Here is a 25705-nt window from a genome sequence, read left to right as displayed (position 1 = left end):
TAGGACTGTGCATTTGGATTTCTCAGCCAAATAGGAGTGTTGGAAAGGTCAGGTTTTCCCAGTGGCTAGGGAATCAAATGGAGATTCCATTACTTCATTTTTTTATCTTTGGATTTTGGGGGTTTATTTTGCCTTCTTATCATGGGGCTACTGATTGCTGGTGTCATGTGTGGCCATGAGTAATGTGCTTCATTTTTGGGTCTCTTGTGCTTTTTCGTGCCATAGGCTATTCTCTGCTATGCTCTTGTAGAGTCATAGTGTGAAATGCACTTCTACTGCTATGAAGCAGAGCAGGGTTTAGATTAATGGGAAGTAAAGGAGTTGAAGGTTGGAGTTTAATGATGGACCTCACAGAAGGCTAAGAAGCCAAGAACAGAAGGTACAACTGAAGGTGGTTTCATTCAGAATTCTAGCAAAGGGGATGGTTTCCATTCTGAACAGTTGTATGGTGTCTTGTGAAGCCTTTGTGACATACAGAAAATGCCTTCCTCACCGATGTTGAGACCTATTTTATATGATTCTCAGGATCATTGTAAAACATATGATATTTCCTGAGGAAGGAAAGTAGACATTGTAGTTCTTCAGCCAGAGGAGGAGGAGAGAGAACTAACAAAGATGCCTGGTAGACTGGAGATCATAAATTGGTTATGAGGTCAGATGAAAGGTAAGCAGGAGGAGAGAAACAATTGTGACTTGGAAGGATGTTTAAGAAATAAAAATAAAGAATGACAAGGCAAGTGCATGAGTTTGGGTCAAATAAAAGAAAGTAAAAAGTGAAATATAAGGGAAGAGTAAAATCAGGTAAAGTGTCCAACAAAGTGAATGCAGCCAGTGAAGTGATGGGAGAGAGCGAAGGCAGTGATGCCTCAGAAGCTGACATTGATGCTAAAATAAAGCAGGAGAGCGAGGCTTTGCTGAATGCAAGGGGGTAATAGTAGGGTGGAGAGGGAGAAGTGCTTCCTATAAATCTACTACAATCAAGAGAGGAGAGCAGAAGTAAAACAAGAAGACTGTCAAAACTGCAGATAAAGATCTAGAAAAGATAACAAATCATGAAAGTTGCAAACATAAGATGAGAAAAGAGCTTTGTTTCTGTGGCCTGCCTTGCTGTAGACAATAATGAACTAGGAGGTGTTAAAATGTTGATTTTTAGCTTTTGCCTGTTTGGTTTTGGGTTTTTTTGGTAGACCATAACCAGCCATCAACAAGTAAAACAGAATATAGATTCTACTTGTATGTTTTTTTTCTGCAGTGAACAGCAGTGCTGATGAGGCCATGGTTGATTTGTTGGCTGGATTGGAGAATGATGGATTTCAGATGGGACATCACAAAGCGCTCTCTCAGCATCGTTCTCTCGGAAGCTGTCGAAGTTCTCAGAACAGTGATGATGAAGAAAACGAGCCACAGTGTGAGAAAGAAGAGATGGAACTTAGCTTGTTAATGTCCCAAAGGTGGGACAGTAGCATTGAAGAACCTGAGACGAAAAGAAGGTATGTATGTGGTTTTCTTCTCGGAACATGTTTTTTTCTGCCACATCTTGCCTTCCCTCCTGCCGTCAAAGCTGGTGAGGGGCCTGGAGCACAAATCCTATGAGGAGAGGTTGAGGGAGCTGGGCCTGTTTAGCCTGGAGAAGAGGAGGCTCAGGGGTGATCTTATTACTGTCTACAACTACCTGAAGGGGCATTGTAGCCAGGTGGGGGGTGGCCTCTTCTCCCAGGCAACCAGCAATAGAACAAGGGGACACAGTCTCAAGTTGTGCCAGGGTAGGTATAGGCTGGATGTTAGGAAGAAGTTCTTCACAGAGAGAGTGATTTCCCATTGGAATGGGCTGCCCAGGGAGGTGGTGGAGGCACCATCCCTGGGGGTCTTCAAGAAAAGACTGGATGAGGCACTTAGTGCCATGGTCTAGTTGATTGGATAGGGCTGGGTGCTAGGTTGGACTGGATGATCTTGGAGGTCTCTTCCAACCTGGTTGATTCTATGATTCTATATGCTGTGGATCCAGTGAGGTGTAGAATGGTCTCTGTTGACAGCATTGAAAAGGATCTATGAAGATCTTGGAACAAAATACAGTTGTTGAGATGATACTGGGGCTCTGGCCAGCATGATCTAGGGGTAGGGTGTCCCTGCCCATGTCAGAGAGGTTGGAACTAGATGATCCTTGTGGTCCCTTCCAACCCTGACTGATCCTGTGGGTCATCAGTTCTATACAGAAGTAAAGATTAAATGTTCAGGTTTGGCTAGACCTAAGCTTCTGGTTTGCAATGTGAGGAAAAATTAAATAGGCTTTTTTGCCTCTAAGTCCAAATACAGAAACACTTCAGTTGTGACCTCAAAAGGAGATTACACCTTAGATGCAGTGCAGATGTTAAGGTGTGTCTTGTAGATCTCATGTGTCTGTAACTTCTACTGAATGAATATTTTTTGAAGTATTATTGTGAAGACTGACACAGAAGCCTGAGAAAAACACTTGTTTGTTTCCATGCTCAAAGCTTAAATCAAACTGTGAATGTCGCTCACTCTGCTGGACTGCCAAAGGTCAGCTGCCAAGATTCTTAGAACACCTTCTCAGATTGTGGTGACCTTTTGTACAGCTGCACTGACAGGCACTGAAGAAACTATATCCAGTTTCTCCTCATCCCTGCTTTGAGCAGACCTTCTGGTATTTATAATTATATTTGAAAGATGAGAGACTTCACAGACATACCTTTTTTTCATTTGGGTTTTTTACATCTAGAAGTCATCTATACTGTGATTTGGAGAGCAGAAGAGACATAGTAATAGTTCACCTTTGCTAGAGACATACAAAAAAGTTGTAACAGAATCAGAAGTTAGATCATTAGTCTCCTAGTTCTAGAGATAATTCATCTCTGAAGCTACTTTTCCTTTTTGACCTTTGATTTTTTTTGCATTTTTTTTCACTTCACAGTAGTCTGAAGAGTTGGAATTTCCATCTAAAACATTTAACATTAGTCTTCAGTGTAGTGGTAGTTTCTGTATCTTGCAGAATTCCTTAGTTCAGGCAGAGCCCTGAATGGGCATGACCACATCTCCTGGAGTCAGGTAGGCTGCTGAAGCAGTTAACTGCTTTTCTGCAGTGAAGAATGCTGTTTAAAAGCTCATCAGACTTGAGGAGCTGGTTCACCAGTAGCTCACTCCTATACACCTGCATCTTCATCCCAGACACAAAGCACTAGGGAGCAGGTTCTTCCATAGGGAGTCAGCTCATGTTCAGAGGGAATTAGAAGCTTTGTTTCAGTGTGATCTCTGCAGAATTTGGACTGACTTCAGAAAAGAGCATTGCTGTCTCTGCCCCTTGCCTTCTGCTCATGCAGAATGAGCCAGTTGGAGTCTGATGATGATTCCAGCCTTACTGTGCTCAGGTTCATGCTATCTGCACTGCTGTCTGATGGCACCCTCCCATATTCATACTGATTGTTCACCCATCTTCCATTATCACACAAATGGACTGAGATAATGTGGAGTGCTGACTGAGTTATATAGCTTGGGTTTGTGTATGGTGGCATCATGCTGTGTTGCACAAATTTTCCTGGAATCTGGGCTTGAATGTGGCTAGACCTAAGTTATTATCTGCAGTTGTCTTCAGCCTGTCTGAGTTTACTGAAGCTGACAAAGATTTACATCATGCACGGGATGATAGGCAGGAAGTTTGCCTTTGCTTCTCAAAAAGGTGCAAACGTACAGCACCACAGACCTTTAATTCCGAGGTTCCATGTGGCTCTTGGTAGCTTCCAAGTGAAGTATTGTGCCTTTACTAGTTCTTTTGTCTTCTGTAGGTCAGCTGGCAAGAGTATGCACCGAAGTTCAGCAGAAGAGGATTCATCTTCAGAGGAGGAAATGGAGTGGAGTGGTAACAATATGCTTCTCACTAATCTCTCTATACCTCAGTTAGATGGAACTGCAGATGAAAATGGTGGTAAGTGAATGGAAAGGGAATTGCTACCTGGGTCGTAGTTTGTTTCACATCAGTTTGCTTATTCTTGAAAGTGACAATTGTTTTCAGTTTGTGTTTCAAGTGGAAGGAAACTGTCTCAACAGATAGAGAAGCAGACCCTTGACATCTTCCTTATTATTTTAATCTACCTGCACTCTACAAATTGCCAGAATCTGCTTAGCTTATTCTTAGATTTGTAGAATGGGTTGAGTTGGAAGGGACCTTAAGGATCATCTAATTCCAACCCCCACTGCCATGGCTAGACCAAGTTGCTTGAGGTCTCCTCCAGCCTGGCCTTGAACACTTCCTGGGCAGGGGCATCCGTGACCTCCCTGGGCAACCTGTTCAGTGTCTCACCGGCCTCACTTTAAAAATGTCTTCCTAATCTCCAGTCTAAATCTGCCCTCCAGCTACTGGTTTTGGTTATGAGGAAACACACAGTTGCTGCAAACCAGTTGTTAATTTGTTCCACTTGTACTCTGCAGTAAATGTGGTGGAAGCATCAGCAAAAGAAGGAAATTGTGGTGGGTACCACGTGATGAGTCTGCACAGGAGGTTGTTGCAGCAGGTGCTAGTCACAGAGCTCTGTGGGAGTGGTGATGCTGGCTGTGAACTCATGATCTAATTGGTGTGAGCTCCTCGCTGATCACCTGAACAAGTGGTGGATTGCTCTGCTTCATCAAGTCCAGCAAACCACTTACCCTCAGCAGAGTTAATACAAAGCCTTTTCCATCTTGTAAGATCATACTTTAGCTGTTTGTGCAGTGACTTTTCTGTGTGGAGAAAGTCATCAAAGCAAGCTCTTTGTCTTTCAGAGACAATGAGTAAGCATACTGGGCAAGCAGAAAGCAGGATACAAGCTTTTGTAGAAAGCAGTCTGTTTGTATTTAGTTATCTGAAAGTGATTTTAGAGGCTTCCTGTCAGAAAACCAGCGTGAAACCTTTGGCAGTTAAAAGCAAGCCTGCCATTTAGGAGTACTGATGCAATGGCTGAGGCACAGATGTCCTGATGATTCGATTTTGATAAAGCAGCTCACGTACTCAGGGTCTGTAGTTGCCATGATCATAAATGCAATGTGATTTAGCAGAGTTTTGTTTCTTCTTTGGATGGGGAGGGCTTTCAGGAAAATGTCATTAACGTGGTTAATGCCTTAGGGGTGTTTTTCTGTACAGGAAAGCTGGAGTAAAATTGCTTGTCTTCCATTTCAGACAATCCTTTGAATAATGAAAGTTCTCGAACTCACTCCTCTGTCATTGCAACAAGCAAAATGTCTGTAAAGACTTCAATCTTTCACAAAGATGCTGCTACACTAGAACCCCCATCTTCTGCTAAAATTACTTTTCAGTGCAAACACACAAGTGCCCTTTCTAACCACGTTTTGAATAATGAAGATTTAGTAGAAGACCTCTCGCAACCAAACGCAGAAACAAGAGCTGAACTTTCTGTCCATTCTCTTACAAAAGAAAGCACTTACTCAGCAAAGTACCTAACTCCATTCAGCAATAGTACCCATGCAGAAAACTCTCACAAAGACAGTAGCAAGAAAGATGGTCTGCCAGTTCCATCATGTGAAAGTAATATTTTTGAGTATGAAGACGATATTTCATCCATGAGCAGACAGATACCTAGCAGGAAGTATACCAACATCAGAAAGGCTGAAAAGGATGTTTCCTTTATGCACATGGGCCGCCACATTGGTGACAGCATGCTGAATAAAAACTTATTTAACTTGAGCCACCCCAAAGGCAAGATGTCCTCTGAAGCCAGTGAAAAATCCAGCAGTGCAAGTGTAAATACTTTTTTTCCCGCAACAGTTACAGAAAACTGTGACTTGATGTCTTGTTCGGGAGGCAGTCGAACTGTGGTACATTCACTTGAAAACAGCACTGGTGAAGGTGGCCTTAATAAGCTTAAAATTAGGTATGAAGAATTTCAGGAGCATAAGGTAGAAAAGCCAAGCCTCAGTCAACAAGCAGCACATTATATGTTCTTTCCTAGTGTTGTCCTTTCTAATTGTCTCAGTCGACCGCAGAAGTTAGCTCCTGTGACATATAAATTACAGCAAGGCAACAAACAGTCCAGGTTGAAGCTGAACAAAAAGAAACATGGTTTTATCCATCACCAGGAGCCTGCGAGCATCAGTGATGCTGCATCAGTGAAGGAAAGCTGCTACACACAAGGTAATGCTTGTAATAACTTTCCTGATAAGGACAGTGCTTTACCTAGTGACTTAGTTCCAGTTCCTCTCGAGGCTTTCGAAAACAAAATGCCTCCAAGTACTGCTAATTACACTGACTGCCAGTTTGCAGATGGATCCCTTGAAACTGAGCAGTCCTTTGGGTTATGTGGGAATAAATACACACTGCGGACAAAGCGGAAGGTGAGCTACGAGACCGAAGACAGCGAATCGAGCTTCGTCGCACACAACTCCAAAATCAATCTACCTCAACCCATGGAAAGTGCTGAAAGTTTGGATGGGTCTCAGAAGTCTCGAAAGCGTAGAAAACTTTCTAAGAAATTGCCACCTGTTATTATTAAATATATTATCATCAATAGATTTAGAGGAAGAAAAAATATGCTTGTTAAACTAGGGAAAGTAGATTCTAGTGAGGAAAGGGTAGTACTCACGGAGGAAAAGATGAACTTATATAAAAAGCTTGCACCTTTAAAGGACTTTTGGCCAAAAGTTCCTGACTCTCCTGCAACCAAATATCCTATTTACCCACTTACGCCAAAGAAAAGTCACAAAAGGAAAGCAAAACATAAGTCAACCAAGAAAAAAGCTGGGAAACCACAAAAGACAGGTACTAAAAATATTAAAAGGACTTTGTCTTTCAGAAGAAGGACTCATACGATTCTTTCTCCTCCTTTGCCATCCTACAATGCCGAAGCTGAAGACTGTGACTATAACTATAGCGACGTTATGTCGAAGTTAGGTTTTCTTTCTGAGAGAAGCACAAGCCCAATAAACACATCTCCACCTCGCTGCTGGTCTCCCACTGATCCAAAAGCAGAAGAAATTTTGACTAACCTGGACAGAGAAAGTTTCTTTAGTAGGGGACCCAATATGTACAACAGCAAGACTGTTAATTCCAGCGTAGGAAAGAGTAGTCGAGCAAAAACTCAGGTTAAGAAATGTAAAAAGAAATTTGCTAGTCCTGCTGTATCCACCAAGAAAAAGAAAAAGGTGAGTCAGGCTGAGAAGCCAGCAGATGATGGGAAGAAGAAACCTAGAACAAAACAAAGACAAAAAGCAGCTGAAAAAGCACCCTCCAGAAAACGTGCTGTATTTAAAGATGAGAAAGGGAATGGTCACTCTGCTGCGGAAGTAAAGTTGGTGCTGAAACATCAAGATCTGCCTGAGATTTCTTATGGCTCTGTCAACTCGCAGCCACTTCATAACCAGAAGGACAGTCCTCTGCCTGGCTATTCAGCAGGATATCTGCCCTCAGCACCACTCCCTTCAGCAGCTGATGCCCAGGGCAATTCCTCAGGCTGTTTTCATTCGTTGATGGAAATTGATAAGCCTGTAGATGCACAGCGTTTACCTGTCCCACGAGAAGACCCTCATTCAGCTTTTGCATCTACTCCTGTGCCATCTGGAAGGGAAATACCAAAAATCAGCTCTCAAAAGCCCAGGACTCAAAGTGCTATATTTAGGCTGAAAGATTCTGCTCTGATTCAAAACGTGTTTGATCCTTCTAATCACTCAACTCAGGTAACACAGAATGCACGCATCTCTAAAGACAAGACTTCTGCCAAAGCAGAAGAGATCAAAACTTTGCAAAACAAATGCTTGCCACCAGCTGGGAAGTTAAATGAAGCTCGTGACTCTTTGGACGCAGTAAAGATGGATCAGTTACACACCACTAACTACTTGCATTGTAAAGACAATAATCCACAGCAGATTTTTTGTTTACCAGAGGCATCCAAACATTCTGATCCGTGTTCTTCTGTTCCTAAGTCATCTGAGGAAAGTCCTGGGCCACTTCAGTTGCCTAAGAACTGCTTTGTAACATCTCTGAAGAGTCCAGTGAAACAGTTAAATTGGGATCAAAACCAGAGAGGATTTATTTTGGATATGGCACACTTTAAACCTGAAACAGTAAAGCAGAGGACTCTGCCAGAAACAACCGTGCAGCCCAAACCAATCTCCCAGTATAGAAACAGGACTATAGTAGCCCCATCAGCGTTCAGTGAAGGGCAGTCTGGCCTAGCTGTTTTGAAGGAGTTGCTCCAGAAGAGGCAGCAGAAAGCTCAGAACGCAAACCTGACGCAGGAGCCGTTACCAGCTAAAGCACAGCTGAGCAGAAGTCTACCTTCCCCCCTGGAACAGAACAAAGCAGTGAAAAGGGCACGCTCAGTCACCTCACCAAGAAAATCTCGTGTGCCTAGGAACACAAAACCTAAAGAGAAAGCACCAAAACTGTCCAAAAAGGAGGCTCTGAGCCAGCAGTTCGCCAGTCGCATCGATCACTCCCTGTCTGATGACAGCCCCGTGTTTTTTTCAGACCCCGGGTTTGAAAGCTGCTACTCTCTTGAAGACAGTTTGTCTCCAGACCACAATTACAACTTCGATATTAATGCTATAGGGCAACCTGGATTTTGCAGTTTTTATTCTGCCAGTCAGTTTGTCCCAGCAGATCAAAATTTGCCCCAGAAATTCTTGAGTGATGCGGTTCAAGATCTTGGTTCTGGACAAACAGCAGAAAGTGATTTTTTGTGTCATAATGACCAAAAACCTGAGGAAGAGACACAGCATTCTTCAAGCACAAGTAAATGGATGCGTTCTGGTGCCCTGAGCCCTGAGCTTTTTGAGAAGACCTCACTGGATAACAATGAGAACCACTGCCATAGCCAGTGGAGGAAAACCGTTCATCCTTCCACCTCCAGGTCTGGTTCCGGTGATGCCTCTTGTGCACAAGAGCCTGAGCTCTGCTTAAGTGAAAAATTCAAACTGAGTAGGAATGCAGTCAATAAAGAGAGGTTTCTTAACCTTCCTCAGCCAACTAGCTCCGACTGGATTCAAAGCCACATTAGAAAAGAAACCACTTTTGAAGCCTGTCAACCACTCGATTCAGTTAATACCTCTTTTACGTCCATACTCTCTTCTCCTGACGGTGAACTTATAGACGCCGCTTCTGAGGACTTAGAGTTGTATGTTTCCAGAAACAATGAGGCGCTAACCCCGACTCCAGATAGTTCACCGAGATCAACCAGTTCTCCCTCCCAGTCCAAGAATGGAAGCTTTACACCTCGTACCGCTCACATTCTTAAGCCTCTCATGTCTCCACCCAGTCGCGAGGAGATCATGGCAACTTTGCTGGATCATGATCTCGCGGAGACGATTTATCAGGAGCCCTTTTGCAGCAATCCTTCAGACGCTCCAGAAAAGCCAAGGTACTGTGTTAAATGCATTTCTGTCTGCATGTGCTTGTGATTATATTAACTTTAATTGATTTCTGTGAGCAGTTTCATGCTCTGACACGGCACAGATGCATGAAAGATCTCATACATACATTTGAAGTCGAAAATGACTGTACTTACATTGCAAATACACATAGTTTTGTTCATGGCACTTCATATATTTTATTTATTGCTTTGTATTATTGTACTAAGCGGGAATGTGCCTGCTTGGTTTGTAACAGAAAGATGCTGCCCACAGGAATTGCGTAGTGAGAAAAGTAGTTAGCAAGACTCTGCTTTTGTATCATCCTGAGTATTGCCTTGTGATGGTTTGGGAGTTACCTGCCCCCCCGGCTCTTATGAAATCACCCAGACTAGACTCAGCCTGCTGGAAGTTAAGGAATGAAGCTTTATGTTTGCAGCTTAGCACAAAATACAAGCAGACAGTTACAATATATTACAAATATATGCAACTATATACGGAAATATGCCAGTTAAAAGTAATACAGAAGCACAGCAGCCCTCCCAGAAATCAGAGTCCCCAGGAGGGGCTCCCAACCACCCTTCCACCTTCTTTCTACCCCTCTGCCTTATCCCAGAGTTTGCCTTACGTGCAAGGTGAGTTTGGAGGATTGACAAGGGGGATTAGAAGCAGCAGAATTAGTTACACAGAAGAAGCCCAGGGAGAAATACAAACTGACAGACAGAGACACACACTCTCTCTTATCTATGTTTTGTGTCCTTGCTTTTATACATCTCAGCAAGCCTATGAGTGAAGTACACATCACCATTGTTTCCTTTTCACAGCCTATCCCCTAATTTTTCTCACTAAAATATTCCAATTAGCCTCAAACTTAACAGTTTAGAGCTAAAAAAGAACTCAAACTCTTTTCTTCACAGGGAGATTGGAGGGCGGCTTCTCACAGTGGAAACAAGGCTTCCAAATGACCTGCTGGAGTTCGAGGGGGACTTCTCATTGGAGGGCCTGCGGCTCTGGAAGACTGCTTTTTCTGCAATGACAGAAAGTCCTAGACCAGGGTCTCCTCCTCGTTACGGCCATTCTACTGTTAATAAAAGAGAAAGTAATAGCCATAAAACTAGTGAAGACAAAAAAATAGTCATAATGCCATGCAAGTGTGCTCCAAGCCAACAGCAAGTTCAGATATGGCTCCATGCCAAAGAAGAGTATGAACATTTCAAGAAATTGCCTAAGAATCATCCTGCTGAGCTGGCAAAGGCAGCTGAGAAATTCAGCTCTGCAGTGTTGTCTGAAGAGAAAGCTGTAGAAGTAGTAAAAGCAGCTAAAAATGTAAGTTTATCTTGTCTGGAAGATGAAAGACCTAATGTGCCTACAGAGAATTCTCCTGCTTCTGTGGCAGAAACAACAAAAGCACAAACCAAGGAAACCTGTGATAAGTCTGTAAGCACTATAGGAACTTTTACAAATACTAAAAATGACACAGACTCTAATAGAATTCCATCTGACAGCAAGACTCTCGTTACTTCAACACTAGAACATGATAAGGAGGAAGAGGACGAAGATTATTATGTCAATTACAGTTCACCGGATTCTCCCGTGCTTCCTCCTTGGCAGCAAGTAGCATCTCCAGATCCCAAGCAGTCTAATTTAGAAGAGACAGAGTGGAAAAGTCAGGATAATATTTTTTCTTCTGTGGAAGGAAAGGATACAGTGCCTGCTGGAAGCACACAAAACTCTCCATCCACCCAGGAGGACATTAGGACAGCCTTTGATATATCTCCATTTCCAGTTAATGAAGGTGCTGGAAACACTGAATCAGTTTGCCTACATAGCACACCCATTGTGCAGAAGAAACACCATGATGGAATACCTGAAGTTCTTGGGTTTACTCCTTTATCCACAGGTAAATCCATTAAGTGATTCTGATGATGCACACACAAAAGAAATCTGATGCTACATGTTTGTACATCACGAGAAGTTACAGCTCCACAGTAATATATTTAAAGCTTGTTTTGGAATGGAGAAGGCCTGTGCATTATTTTTTAAATGACTGTTGAATTATGAGAAGGGAAAATCTGGAAGCAGAGCACCTTTTTGCTTCCTGATGATCTCTAGTAACTTGAAGTGCTGGTAAAAACCAGCTTTATTTTGGGGCTTCTCAAGTCTTGTTGGTTATGTTGCTTGCAGCGCTGCATTTTTCCAAGCACAGTCTTAGTGCAGACTGTGAATGGCATTGCAGCGTTAGAGATGAGCTTTGGTAACTTGGTGGCCTTGTGCTGTACATTCCTAGATGTTCACAAATACCAGATTGCAATAGTTAAGCTTTGAATTGGACAGAGGATAATGGGGGCTTTATAAAACCTTGTATTTTGACTGAATGCCTCTGTTTCTAGCATGTTTTAATATTTAGGCAGTGAGGCTAAGTAGTTTTGTACTCATACCTGCTTACAGAGCCAAAAACACAGAAACTGAGCCACAAGAGGGGAAATAACACTGATGGTCTTCGAAGAGTACTTCTGACCACACAGATGAAGGTAAATTAAGATTTTATGTGCAGATGCTTTTTTTTTCCTTGTGTACCACACACAGACATTTCCATTCTCTTTTTCTGTGTTGTTTTTCTTCTTTCACTGTTAAGATCTGGAAAAATGCAGTTAAAATGATAGGGAGCATTTGCTGTAGAACCAGTGTGCAATTAAAGTTAGGAAGAAGAAATCAACTTAATATGCAAGGGGGAAAAAGGTAGATATTGAGAGTGAGTTCTGTGATTTAGGGTAGTGAGATGCTAATGAAATGCTAAAGAGACACTATGTAAGGGTGTTGTTTTGCTCTTAGTTAGAGAATCCTTTTTAAGGTCTCTTGTGATTCCCCTCTTTTCTGTCTGTCTCTGTGTGTATTTTAATATTTTTCTGACAATGTTCTGAGTGTTTTCTGAAAAAAACACAGGCAGATGGCACTGCACTGCTGACAGAGTAGAAAGGCAATGGATCACATCAAATGACCAAACTAGCATACCTTCCCTAAAGTGCCTCTGCTCCCCATGTTGGAAGCAGAATGGTGTGCTAGGTGCATGACCAGATGGCCTGTAGTCTTTTCTTCTCAACATGCTGACACTCACCCAGTTCAAGTGAGTACCTCAGTGCACCCTGAAAAAGTAGAGTCATAGAATGGCTTAGGTTGGAAGTTACCTCAGAGATCATCTATACCAGCCTCTCTGCCTTGGGCAAGGGATGCCTCTCAACTGGGCTCAGCTGCTCAAGGCCTCATCCAGCTTGGCCTTGAACACCTCCAGGGAGGAGGCCTTCCTGGGCAACCTATTTCTAACTCTCACCACCGTCATACTGAAGAACTTCATACAATCCAGTCTAAATCTACTCTCCCACAGCTTAAAGCCACCCCCCCTTGTCATGTCTCTACACACCGTTATGAAAAGTCCCTTGCAGCCTTCCTGTAGGATTCCTTCAGCTGTTGGAAGGCAGCTTTAAGGTCCCCCCAGGGCCTTCTTTTCTCCACACTGAACAGCCCCAGCTTCCTCAGCCTATCCTCATAGCAGAAGTGCTCCAGAGGTGATCCTTCTCTGGACTCACTCCAACAGCTCTGTGTCCTCCTAATGCTGGGAACAACAGAATTGGATGCAGTATTCAAGACAGTGATTGAAACAGAGGGGTTTGATGAATTGCACTTGAGAGGATAGAGAGATGCAGGTTCCCATCTCAGGCTTCTAAGAGAGCCAACATGTACAGGTTTTGGAAGGCTTTGTATTTCACTTGGATTGTTTAAAGTATTTCAAACTACCTCTTGCTTTGCTCTGAAGTTTCATTAAAATTATTCCTAAAAGTCAGAATTCTACAAGTAGTAACTGTAGTGTAGCCTTGGCATTTTCACAGCTAAATTTGTTTTTAATACTGCAGATGAATTTAGCTACCTGGAATCTTTTTAATCTTTTACTGTGGGATTTTTTTTTGCCTTTTTTTTTTGTTTTACTTACCACCACTACCAATAAGAATCAATTTGCTGCTCTGGGCACTCCAAAGAAAGAGACTTCTGACATCGAAGGACCATCTTTAAACAACACTTACGGTTTTAAAGTCAGTGTGGAAAACCTGCAGGAAGCAAAATCTTTACATGAGGTAACTTACTGTTACTGTGTTATTTTGTAAAGGGGTAGTTTAGCAGAGCACTTCTATAATGGCAGAGTTTTAAAAGCTTTTCCTCCTTGGTTCACTGCCTGGCTTAAAAGGACCTGTGTGATGTCTGCAGCTTTAAATAGTTGCTCTGCTAGTTTCAGCCTGATCTCCAAGTGCTTTTATTTGATATTATTTGACTAAATTTCACAGCATTTTTACGGATAAGGTGGTGAACTTTCCTTTAAAAAATAAATAGGAGGAAGATCAGAAGGAAAAATAGCAAGTTTTGTATAAACACATTCCTGGAAAAAATTGATTGGCCATAACTTCCATGAGTTATTTCCTTAAGATGTTCAGTCAATACCTCGTGGTATCTCTGTGTGTTACCTTCAGAACCTGTTGGCTGGTTTCTACTGCATTTAATGAAATGTTACATAACTCAAAGAGGATTTCTACATATTTCCTGTAGATTGGTGGTTGGTCTGTGAAGAGTGATCACAATTGGTGCTGGAGAAAGGGATGCAATGTGAACATAGCTCTCCTGTGTTTGCCTGCTAGCTGGCCAGGCAGCATGTCTGTGCTCCCACATCTGTGGCTTGAATTGAGCTGTGGGCCAATTTACAGAGGCAATGGGGAGACAACAGTTTCAGCTGCTGAGTAGGTGACACTGGAGAAGCCACAAGAAACTGATGATTTTGTGAGCAACAGAAATAGAGCTCAAAAGTAGAACTTCATTTCAGTGATGACTATAGTTATTTAGGATGTAAGTGTAGCAGAAATCAGGCTGCCCTCAGGGCAGCTTGCATGCTCAGAAAGATTGTTGCTTTTCCCTTGTAATCTCTGCAGTTTGCCCATTAGTCCACATTATCAACAGCATTATGCAAGGCAAGAGCAACAACATAGCACTGAAGCCGTACCAAATGCTGCAGTCAGACTTGTGCACTACGTAGGAGTTAGCATTTTCCTAATGGAAACCATTCTGCAAAAAGCTCTAGCAGGATGATGTGGAAGTTTATTAATGCAAGTGAAGAGAAAGTTGTGTGTTATCAGTAGCATCCTGTAAGTGACTTGCTTTTCATGCTTGTTTGCATGTCTCGGGCAAGGAAGGGAAAGGAAAATTAAGGACCAGCAATGATTTCTGATAATGGAAGCTGAATTCAGGCCAGTATCAATGCTGTTGGAAAACACTGCAGAAATTTACAGTTGATGAACATTTCTATTTGTTTGTCTTTTCTGCCTTTGGTAGAAGAAGACCATACTCAGAAAGTAAACATTGATTGATTTTTTTAAATAAGTGAGTATAAAAATGTAGTAAGTGATAAACCTTTCTTGTAAGGGATGTTCAGAGATGTAGGTTTAATCACTTGTATTACTTTTCACATGTGCTCTCTCAGTTCCAGGGTGGTTCGACCATATCAGTGTCTGCAGTGCATTCATTTGCACTAATAATCTCTTCTTACATCTTTTGAAGCAAGCTCCTAAGCATGCTGACTTACTGCATCTGTTTGTTGGTAGGTCCAGCACCTTACCCTCATCAGTATGGAGTTACATGCTCGGACCAGACGAGATTTGGAACCAGACCCAGAGTTTGATCCCATCTGTGCTTTATTCTATTGCATCTCATCAGACACAGCGCTGCCAAACACTGATAAAAGAGAAATCACTGGTGCTATAGTGGTGGATAGACACAGGACACCCTCAAGCCAAGGTTCTTATTTCTTTTTTTCTTACCACCTTTTACAAAAATGCTTATTTCATAGTAATCAAACAGTAGCAAGCAAAATAGAATCGAGTAAGATTACTATTTAGCTCATTTAATTTTGTCTTGTTGACTGTTGGATGAATGGCCATATTAAACAGAGAGAGTTTTCCTGCTTATATCTTCCAAAGAACTATTGCATGAGCTGTAAACCACAGATAACATCCACGTCTGCACAGCATCTGTGTTTGCCTTCTGGTGGACAAGCTCCTGCAGTGTTCTGAGAGTATAAAGAGGAAAACCAACCTTCAGTTTCCTACTCCAGTTGCTGGATAGCTACAAGTAGAAAATGTTAAAAGCAAGACAGTATGTTTGATATTTTACTTAAGGGTTATTTTTGTGGTTTTATCTGATCCTTTTAGGATCTAAACAGGGGCCCTTATTCTATTGTACCTTTTTGGCTTTGTTTAGACCAGTGATACTCAACCTGTGGCTCTAGAGCCGGATGTGGCTCTTCATGGCCCTACAGGCGGCTCTCGCAATGTAGGCGTCTGATCGGCGCTCCACTCTATCAGGCAGCGCGGGGAGCACTGAGCAAATGGACCAGCAGTGTGGGAGTCGCTGAAGTTCCCCCTCCCATAGGGGGAAAGAAAAGGAGCTGCTGGGATCCCCCCACAGGTAAGAGTAGAGATCACCTCCCACCCAGCAGCTGTGGGGCAGAACGGGGGAAAACTCGCCCTTTTGCCCCTTCCACCCCTCTACCCCACTCCTTCCTAGCAGCCAGAAGGGGTTGAAGACAGAATGCTGCTGGGAGAGAGGATGCTGATGTGTCATGTCGTGATGTATCAATATGTGATGATGTTGAGGCAGCATCATCACACATTGAAGTGTCATGATGGGAAAAAAAAAAAAAATTAAAAGATGTCACTCTGTTGACAATATCAACTTGAATTTCATGGTGCTCTACAACTCCATTTAGTAAAGAAGTGGCTCTCCAGCTGTTAAAGGTTGAGTACCACTGGTTTAGGCTAGTAAAAAAAAAAAAATTAAAAGCCCAACCAAAAAGAAAAAGTCCTCTTCCTTTCAGGGTTTCTTTGGCAATGTGAATGTGTATTAAACCACAAAATACTGTCTAAAAATTGATAAGCGTGGACAAAAACCTACCAAAAAGAAATTTAGCATTAAGGCAACAGCTTCTTCTTTTACCAGTTTCTTTTTCCAAGCATTGTAGATATTCTATCATGTTAAGCTAAGTTACTATTCTCAGTGAAGCTTGTTCTGGTATTACATGCTCGTTACTAGCTTACAAAAATTACCTCCATTAGCTTACTAAGTGAGTTTTTTCCATAGTATAGCCACTACAGTTCCTTAGGTCTGTGCCACTGATCAATTAGGAAGAAAAAGCTGTGTCAGGAGGTCCAGTAGCACTTTGAAAAAACAATGGTTCTGATCTGGTTGTGTTAGCAAAATAAAATGATGTTTTGAAATGTTATTGTGACATTCCTTGCTTTAAGTGATGTGTGCTGTCAGTATTTTCTTGATTAGAACTTTTTTTGAGTTCCCTGTGGAGTGATTTGACATTGAGATACACCTTTTTTTCCCCCCCCTTTTTCTGTTAGTATTGCTTTGTAAGTTTTACAGTGTTCACTTTAACATTTCTTTCTGAAAGCACACTGTTTAAAATTTGGAATCTTCAGAATGTGTCAAAGTAGAATGCCTTTTTATAAACTCCAGATTGTTGCCTTAATCAGACATAATACTATCTGTTCTATAGAGAGGATGAAAAGAGAGAACTATGTCTTGCATATTATTCATTTAAAGAGGTTTTTTTAATGTGGAAAGCAAATGCTGAGTTCCTGCTGGCATACAAATTCAGCTATTATTCACACACTAGCAACGCAGACACTCTTAATGTGGATTAAGTGAGCAGTTGTTTGTGTTCTTCCATTTCTATTAGTGACTTAGCAGTGTTTTTAAGGAGTGTGCTAAAAAAGAACTTTACCATGTTATGTATCATTTTAATTCTTCTTAGCATTTTGCAAGTGCTGCATTAGCTAGCAATTAAAATATATATTTTGCATGAAAACTTTGTGTGTTCTGTCTTATGGTCCTTCAAGATTTCTTATTCAAAACCAGTTTTCTACTAGCTGGACTTTTGTACCTGTGAAATGATGCCATTTCTCTTGAATCATTTCTATTTGTACCACTATGGTGAGAATTTTACAAAGGGGAAAGAATAAACTTTTTAACCCAAGAGGAACAAAATAAATCCATGGAATTAATTGTGATAATAATCAGTGTTAAAGCTTAAAACCAGGCTGTATTCCATACTTGTTTTATTCTAAGGCAATGTTGTTGACTTGAAATAACAGAATTCCTTCTGAATTGTAATGATTTCTTTTACTTTATTTTCTAGGGTGCAGAGGCCAAGCCCCCTTGCTCACAAGATCTGGAGTTACAGGACTAGAAGTCAGTTACGCTACTGATGAAAGAGCTCTTTTCCAGGAAGTAGTGAATATTGTAAAAAGGTAGCATATCTGTACGTTCTGCTTCTATTTTTCAGGCTTGGTACAGCAGATTTAGCTCCTTCAAACCTTGCCAGTCTCTCAAGTGCTGATTGTTGTTGGTGTTGTTGTTTCCCTTGAAGGCTTATTTCTAGTGGACAAGCGTGGTGGTCTTCCAAATGAAAACACTTTTTGCCTTTCCTTTTCCCTGACAGCAAGAACGTTCAGATCCTCTTAAGCAGCTGAGTTACAGTCCTGAAACTAATCAGCCGTATAAGTAATCTTCTTTAACATATAACCTTGCCTGTTAATCCCAGAATTCATTACACATCTCTCACTGAAACTCAAAATAGTAGATATTACCAGTGCTGAAAGCTATAGAAAACCCCTCAGATGGGAAGAATTTTCTGAGACAAGGCAGCAAAAAAACCTGTATGGTTCTAAAGGTGCAGTGCACAAATTAAAATAGCTTCTCCTTGAAAAATCCATCTCCATCATGAGTTTTGTCTTCTCTGAATGGAAGTCCCTTGCTCCATCAGACTTGGGAAACTGCTGGTTCTCCTCATCTCTACTAAGTCTGGGAAGCCTGTTTGGTAGGCTCTCTCAGCTGTTGAGTAGGTGGAACCACAGATGTCTCTCCAGGCCCTGCTGTCAGAGGTGCAAAGCTGTAAAATTGCAAGGAAAAATAAACAGATTTAAACTGTGAGTCACCCTGCTGGAATAGAGGCAAATGTGTACTAGGCAGAGTACATTTGCAATTCTTTCTCTCTCCAACCAGAAAACCTCTGATGAGAAAGACATTGACCAACCCCATGAAGCCAGAATACAAAAAGAGTTGCTGAATGCAACCAGCACAGGGTGGGTCCTGACAGAGCAGCAGATTCCTGTTCAGAGAAGACAAAATTCAGGTAAGGAACACCATTTTGTTTTCTCTTTCTTGGAAATCTAGTGCTCCATCAAATTTAGAAAGCATTACTGAGAAAGAGAAGCTGTCCATAAATGAATTCTCCACCAGTTTTGTGGAAGTTTGAAAAGTGACAGCACATAAAGAGCATGAGACAGAGAACTCAGTAGTTAGAATAAATTATTTATCCCTGAAGAACAGAAGCCTCCATCTGTACATCTTGAAGTCTTTAGAGAATGAAAAAGCATCAAGTTCTTACAGTACTTCAAGGTGAAATGTACCAATCACCAAGTTGCTGGCTGGGAAATCTCTTCTTGAGAGATCTTCTTTTTCTGTGCTCTGCTAGCATGCCCTTTTGACACAACAACTTCATCTTCAGAAACTGAGCTAGTTAACCTGTACTCCTGCAAGATAAAAGATGTCATCTACTAATGGAGAGAGGAACTGCTGTCATCTTAGTCTACTTCTTTCACCTCTCCATGCAATATCACCTGAGGAATCAAACTTCTGCTGAACTCTCAACAAATATGCTTTTAAAACTTGGGCCACATCTGCAGTTTGCTGCTCTTTCTCTGCCTTTATTTTCTGTAGCCTAGGTGAAAGGGAGTAAGACAGTTTGCTAGAGTACATGTTCTGTATTTGTCAAGCACAAAACATGTCCCTAGACCCCAAGGAGGTTTGTCTGAAGGAAAAAGTATGGTACAGCTGCTTGATTAAAAGATGGGGCACTGCAAGAGTCCTCAATGGGAAATGAACAAGCCAAGAAGCTTTAATGAAAACTTGCAGCACCAGGAATTATTTTTTAAACAGTCTTTTGTTGCAGTTTTTAGTGTTACATTTTCCAGCACAAGCTAGGTACTCCAGTTCTGGTAGGTGCATTTAATCATGGGCCTGATACCTTTAGAGAAAGGAAACAATCAGGCAGTGCTTGAGAAGCCTTACCACTTGGGAGTTCATGGAACCAGACTCAAAGTCACCTTAATTTATCAGCAGGGGACCATATCAATATCTTTGATACTGATCTATGTGTCAAGCTAGAGGATAATCAGTTCTTCTGACCAAATAGCATGCCCAGCAAGACTGCAGCTTGCTTTAGGTTCATGTTCTTGACCTCTCTGGCTGTTGAGGGAAGAGTGGAAGAGTGAAGTCCCAGATTCCTAACACAGCGAATGACAGAATATCTATTCAATCTTGATAGTCAGCACCAGGAACAGAATGATCAAGTTGTTGAAGCAGTGAACAGAGGGTACCTCAGCTGTGGGAGGAATTGTCTTTAGCAGTCCAGCTGAAGAGTTCTTGTTCCCATTTCTAGACATTCTCTTAGCAGCTGACCTCATTCTTGCTCTTATTTCATACATGTAAAATTGTGGAACATACTCCTGTGTTTCACCTTCCAGCCTTCTACTTTCCTGTTTAGGCCTTTCGTTTTCATTCTGTTCCCATTATTGAAGATAAGAAATGGTTCATTCTGCCACTTTTGTCAGTAGATGTAAACTGGAAGAGCACAGTAGAGACTCCTTGACCACTGTTCCCAGCACCCAGACAAGGGAAGGGCAATTCTTGGGAAATGTATTGCTTCCTGCAATACTTTTAGCTCCTCAGTCTCTTTTTCCATCAGAACTCTCCAAGGGTTTTGTCTTTCAACCCAGGGTATTTACACACTTGGTCTTTGTAACGTGCTGGTTGATACTGAAGGAGGCAGATGCTGAAGCAGAGAGATAAATTAGTGAAGTTTTAATGCTTTGGTGATGCTTCATTCTTGGACTGCACTGCCAGCTTTATGTCACTGAAGAGAGAGTCCCAACTCTAACAATCTAACCTTTTATAACAGAGTTTAAATTGCACTCTTACATGTTCCCTGAAGAGGAGTATTGCTCCTGAAAGCTCACTGAACTACATGAGCTGAAGTTAGATTCAGTTCCACCTTCACTGTGAGGTTATTCAGTGTGTGCTGGGTCTGAATGACCACAGTAAGATGAACATGTTTCCAGTTAGACATCTAGGAAGTAAAGAGCAGGTTGAGTGTTCTCTTAAGAAATTAGTGGGTCTTGTCTCCAATTAACTCAGGGTAACTGACAAATGAAAAAAGCCACCTTGAGGTCTGTAGACCACAAGATTTGGTTGTTTCTCTTCAGTTGTGATCTGTGATTTCATCTAAGCTAAAAAGGAGCAAATTTATCCAAACATTGAGGAAACCAAGCACATTTCTTTTTAGATTATCACTGAGAGTGGTTCAGCTGTGAAATGGAAGTATTTATGAGAGTGAATACCAAAATCTGGGTAGACACAGCTAAAAGAAAGCACATAATTGTAAAGGGAATTTGAGAATTGCCTTTACTTCTAAAAGGTACTGAAATACTGAGCTACGTGAGTAAAGCTTGAGAGGCAAGAAACGGTTTGAAAAGAAGAGCCATGGAGGTGAGCTTGAAGGAGGGAGGGAAGAATAAACAACATGGACTTGTAACAAAGAGAGGCATAATTGAAGCAGTTCTTTGACAACCATCTTAGAGTTGCAAGGAAGCTTCACCTACCTAGGTCCCATTTTCCCTTCTTTGGTAAGCTGTTCTTTGACTGTAAACAAAGGAGATAGGACTTCAACTCAAAACTGGCATAAAGCAGCTGAGAGACAACCTTCTTCCCAGCTTGGGCATCCAGTGTGGATTATCCATGAGCACACAAGGCCAGGTTGTAGGGGAAATTATCTCTTTCCATTAAATGGAGCCTGTGTCTGCATTCTTGTCCTGAAGGATTCTGGCATGCTTCCTGAAGGCCTTCTTGATAGACCTTCTCTACTGTCAGGTATCAACTGCAACGAGTTGGGAGGAAAAAATCAGAAGAATCTGTCCACTTGAAAAAGTAAAACAGAAACAGCTCTGTCTGAAGCTGAAGGCAGAAGAAAAAAGGATTAAAGGCACTGACACAGCTGCATAAAGCAGCTCAAAACCCAGGAAAGCTGGCTGTGTGAGGAGCAAGGGACAGAATGTTTGTCTTGGAGATTTAGAAACACAGGGAAACTAGAGATGTCCAAGCCTGATGGAGCAGTGGATTCCCATGAAAGAGAAATTAAATGCCTGGGCCTCTCCTACGCTTTTAAGGCAAGTTCTGCCACTCTTCTGTGTACTTGATAGCAGAACAGGACTGGTCCTGCAGGCACGAGAGCAACGACATTTGGGGGATTCATGTGGGAATGCACAGTCCCCATCTCTGTGACACGCAGAGGATGTGGAAACAGGACAGACTCGAAGCAAGCAGTAGATTCACTGCTACCTGAGCCTCCCCAGCCACCCGCAGGTCTTTGTCCCCATGGAAGTAGTTACTGCTAAAAGTACAGAACCACAATGTAGAGTTATAAGATTTATTTTTTCTTTTCCTTAAAGATTCCACAGCTTAAACAGTTGCAAATTAACGAACTGCTAATGTTTAAGGTTTGAATGTTTTGCATCCTGGTTTTCCTTGCAAGGTATGATGCTAATCAGTTTTTTGGTACTGAAAAGAATGCATTGGTGTTTGTTCTGTAAATGCTCTAGCAACGTTTTCTTTTTAAAATGGAGAGTTGTGTTGAGCTAACCTTCTTTTCCGAGGTGCAACCTTCTCTTTCACAGCATTTTCCTGTAGAAATCTGTATTTACTGTCCTGTACCAGCTTTATGGATTTTTTTTCTTATGGTCCAGAGCAAAGTAGAAAATGTTTTCAGAGATTTCAGTTGTATATTTGAGTCGCCAAGTGTTCCACTGCCATGCACAGCTACTGGTTTTGTCTGCATCATAGGTCTGGCCTAATTTTTTTTTCTAATTATTTCCCCCTCCCCCCCTATTTCTCTTACTTTTAGCTGGAAGAAAAAGCAGTCAGGAAAACCAGGGACATAATAGAAAGGAAGGCAGAACTGGGAGCTTTAGTGTTCATTCACAAAATTATCAAATGAGAAAGAGGGAGAGATGGCATAACAGCACATCTGACTTAGGAAGGAAAATAATTGCATTTCTTCTCTGCAGCATGTATGAGGTGAATGCTAATGCTGTCGTCTTTAGATCCTGCCAGTGTAAATGCTGCTTTTCATCTTTGCAGAGGGACTGGCAACAGCGTGCAAAGCAGGATCAGTGCCCATCCTTTTAACAAAAGAGCGCTATCTTGGCAGGCACACCTCTTATTCATCTTGTGTTAGCTCTAGCCAGCAGCTTTCAAATAGCAGCATTACAACTCTAGGAGTTTCTTGCAGGTGTAAAAGCTGATCTCATTACCATTTCTTTTAATAAAACAGCTTAAACTGATGATGAAGAGCAACTGAATGGTATATGTAAAAATTGTGAAAGGAGAGGATAAAAAATGTTGAACTCATCCTCTCCATAGCTCACAGCCTGTCATCTTCATGGTACCACATGAAAGAGGAGGGAAAGTGAGACACAGACTTCACTTGAGCTCCTATCAGCTAAACCTTAGGTTTACCTGTTCGTTCTTCCATCTGAAATAATGCCACCTTTCAGCTCCAGGCATCTCTTCTCTGATAGCACAGAGAATACCACAGGGAGTCTCAGCAAATGACACACTGTTCCACTGGTACACCATGGCACTGGGCTGCAGGAGAGGGCTCTTCTGCATTAACAGAGGCAGAGTTATCAGCAAGAAACAGCAGTGCCTTTGGTTAGGTGCAAGAAACCTGATAGGTCTGTTAAACCTGCTGCATAAGGGAGACCTTGTGTGTGTTGTAGTGCAGGAGTTTGGGATCCCAGGAGATGCTCAGTAGGAATTTAATCTTAGTTTGTTTTTTCCTTCTAAGATAACTCAGAGAGACACTTAACCACAAGTGTATTTTGATCATGAAGTCGAGGAAATACCTAAGCATCCCTAAATTCAGTAATACTAACCCTTTGTACAGATGGGCTGTGAATGCATACATCTGTGGGTAACTCCCTGCAGTATCTGAGCAGTGTGCTTAGTGTTTGTCATGCTTTCAGAAGGATACTGCTTGGATCCAAGTTTTAAATATGGAATCATAGAATTAACAAGGTTGAAAGTGACCTCCAGGATCATCCAGTCCAACCTAGCACCCAGCCCTATCTGTCACCCAGCTCTAGCCAGTCAACCAGACCATGGCACTAAGTGCCTCATCCAGCCTTTGCTTGAACACCTTCAGGGACAGTGACTCCACCACCTCCCTGGGCAGCCCATTCCAATGCCAATCACTCTCTCTGCCAACAACTTCCTCCTAACATCCAGCCTAGACCTCCCCTGGCACAACTTGAGGCTGTGTCCCCTTGTTCTGTTGTTGGTTGCCTGGGAGAAGAGACCTACCCCACCTGGCTACAGCCTCCCTGCAGGTAGTTGTAGACAGCAATGAGATCATCCCTGAGGACTATGTTTACAGGGAATTTACAGTAGGGCTTGACTTTGCCATTCGTTAGCTACTCTGCCTTGATTTTCCATGTAGATAGGTTTGTATGAGAGTTGCCTGACTGAAACTTAGACATCTGTGTTTCATTATCAGTGTCTAAGTAGTTACTCACATTACTATGTATGTTACAAGAAAAGAAGAAACAGGATCTCATTCTGTAAGAGGTGGCTAAAACATCAGGAATAGTTCATCCAAAGAGGCCTTTTTTTCTTCAAAGAGAAAGAGACCAGCTTAGAAAACGTGAGATGCCAGAATTAGATGAAATTAGACCCTCCTCTTAAATGCATGTGCAGTGTCTAGCTGGGCAGGAAAAGCAGAGCAACACACTCAGAGCAACACACTGTAGAGTGATACCCTCTGGCTCAGTAATACGTTGTCATAGGTGATCCCTGATAGCTGTACAAGCAAGACCAGGTTCAAAACTACCACACTGATGGTTTTTTTACATTTTAGATGATAAACTTTCCAATCTGTGTGTGAGTTTACATAGCATTGTGCTAAAATATGTAATATTGAAGTTAGGCACAATTTATTTGTATACCAAAATGCATATATCTGAAAGTATCCTAAACTAGAGGGGGTTTATGTCTTCTGCTATAAAACATCTTCCCACCTGAAACATACTAGAGAAATAATTCTTGATATTGTTTGCAGAGGTTGATTATTCATAAAGTTCATAGTAAGATTAACTCCAGAATCTATGAAATACTGTATTCAGTTGCAATACAAATAGGAGTATTTGCAATAAGTGTTAACAGCTCACTAAAATGTGATTAAATTGGAAGTGAGGGAATCAATGCCCTACTTGAACAAGTCGAAACCCAAAGCAAGTGTCCTTCATCACAGGTGGTAGCTGCTAATACAGTTATGGCAAGGTGCTGCTCCCAAAGCTGTGCTTGTTTCTGTTCACAACAGCCTTAAAGGAGGTAGCACGTTCCTGGCATAATGAGTACTGGTTTAAGTGCCACATAATTAGTTCTTCACGAGTTTCTCCTCCACACTTTTACCTAGCATGGAAGCTATGAATGTTTTACCCCACATCAAATCTCCTGGTATTTTCCATTTCCAGTTTTCAAGTATGGACATAAATGTCTGCGTCCTTCATTCTAACTCATCAGTAGTGGTTTTGCAGTGTGTTGGGACCAGGATAGTTCAGCTGCAAGAATTAATGCAGAACTATGTTAATTATTTTAACATTTATTCTAAGACTGTATAAACCATGACACAATTCCTTTTTATTTCAAACCTCAGATGGGAGCTGTTCATAATTTTGGAAGCTCAGTGGGAGGTCATTGTATGTTGGGTGGAGCAGCAAGTGGTGCTAACTCCTGCTGACACTGACTCTGCTGCTGGAAGGCACTGCAGGCTGGCTCCACTTATTTGTGCACAAATTCTTCCAAACAGCTTTGGGTTTTTACCACTGGTAGAACAGGTTTCCAAAATTACAGGGTTCTAGAACAGCTTTGCACAACTCCTGGTAGATGCTGGCAGTTGCTCTTTCCCTATTGACCAGTGCAGTAACCCCACTGTAGAAAGCCAACAAATTTGGCAAGCACTACTTGTCCTTACTGAAGCCAGTGAGTAAATTTACTGCTTCCATCTCTGATGATCATTTCCTGCCTCCAAAAGTAAAAATCATTCATTTGACATTAACATCAGACAGAAAAATACTCCCAAAATGCAAACTGCTTGTCCTTTTGCTTTCTCTAGGATGCTAGAAATCAAACTCTAGAATCTTCT

The 25705-nt window shown here is 41.8% G+C and overlaps 1 protein-coding gene and 1 long non-coding RNA gene across 3 annotated transcripts in view; one reads left to right on the top strand and one right to left on the bottom strand.

Annotated features, from left to right (window-relative positions):
• The window catches only part of REV3L (REV3 like, DNA directed polymerase zeta catalytic subunit), a 91674-nt gene that overhangs the window by 42892 nt on the left and 23077 nt on the right, over window positions 1–25705 (top strand). For both annotated transcript variants that reach the window (XM_064170295.1, XM_064170293.1), the window contains exons 11-18: window positions 1253–1490; window positions 3798–3937; window positions 5165–9356; window positions 10263–11245; window positions 11794–11876; window positions 13347–13472; window positions 14985–15177; window positions 17585–17696. In XM_064170295.1, the coding sequence (XP_064026365.1) occupies window positions 1253–1490; window positions 3798–3937; window positions 5165–9356; window positions 10263–11245; window positions 11794–11876; window positions 13347–13472; window positions 14985–15177; window positions 17585–17696 (6067 nt within the window). The remainder of the gene's footprint in view (window positions 1–1252; window positions 1491–3797; window positions 3938–5164; window positions 9357–10262; window positions 11246–11793; window positions 11877–13346; window positions 13473–14984; window positions 15178–17584; window positions 17697–25705) is intronic.
• The window catches only part of LOC135189689 (uncharacterized), a 33500-nt gene continuing 25323 nt past the window's right edge, over window positions 17529–25705 (bottom strand). The window contains exons 2-4 of the long non-coding RNA XR_010308222.1: window positions 23020–23166; window positions 21108–21382; window positions 17529–18337 (exon numbers count right to left, since the gene is read on the bottom strand). This is a non-coding gene — a long non-coding RNA (uncharacterized LOC135189689). The remainder of the gene's footprint in view (window positions 18338–21107; window positions 21383–23019; window positions 23167–25705) is intronic.

The sequence above is a fragment of the Pogoniulus pusillus genome, chromosome 33, assembly GCF_015220805.1.
Source record: "Pogoniulus pusillus isolate bPogPus1 chromosome 33, bPogPus1.pri, whole genome shotgun sequence".
Classification (NCBI taxonomy): domain Eukaryota; kingdom Metazoa; phylum Chordata; class Aves; order Piciformes; family Lybiidae; genus Pogoniulus; species Pogoniulus pusillus.
Note: the sequence above shows the minus strand (reverse complement) of the source record. Positions and strands in the feature narration are given on the sequence as shown.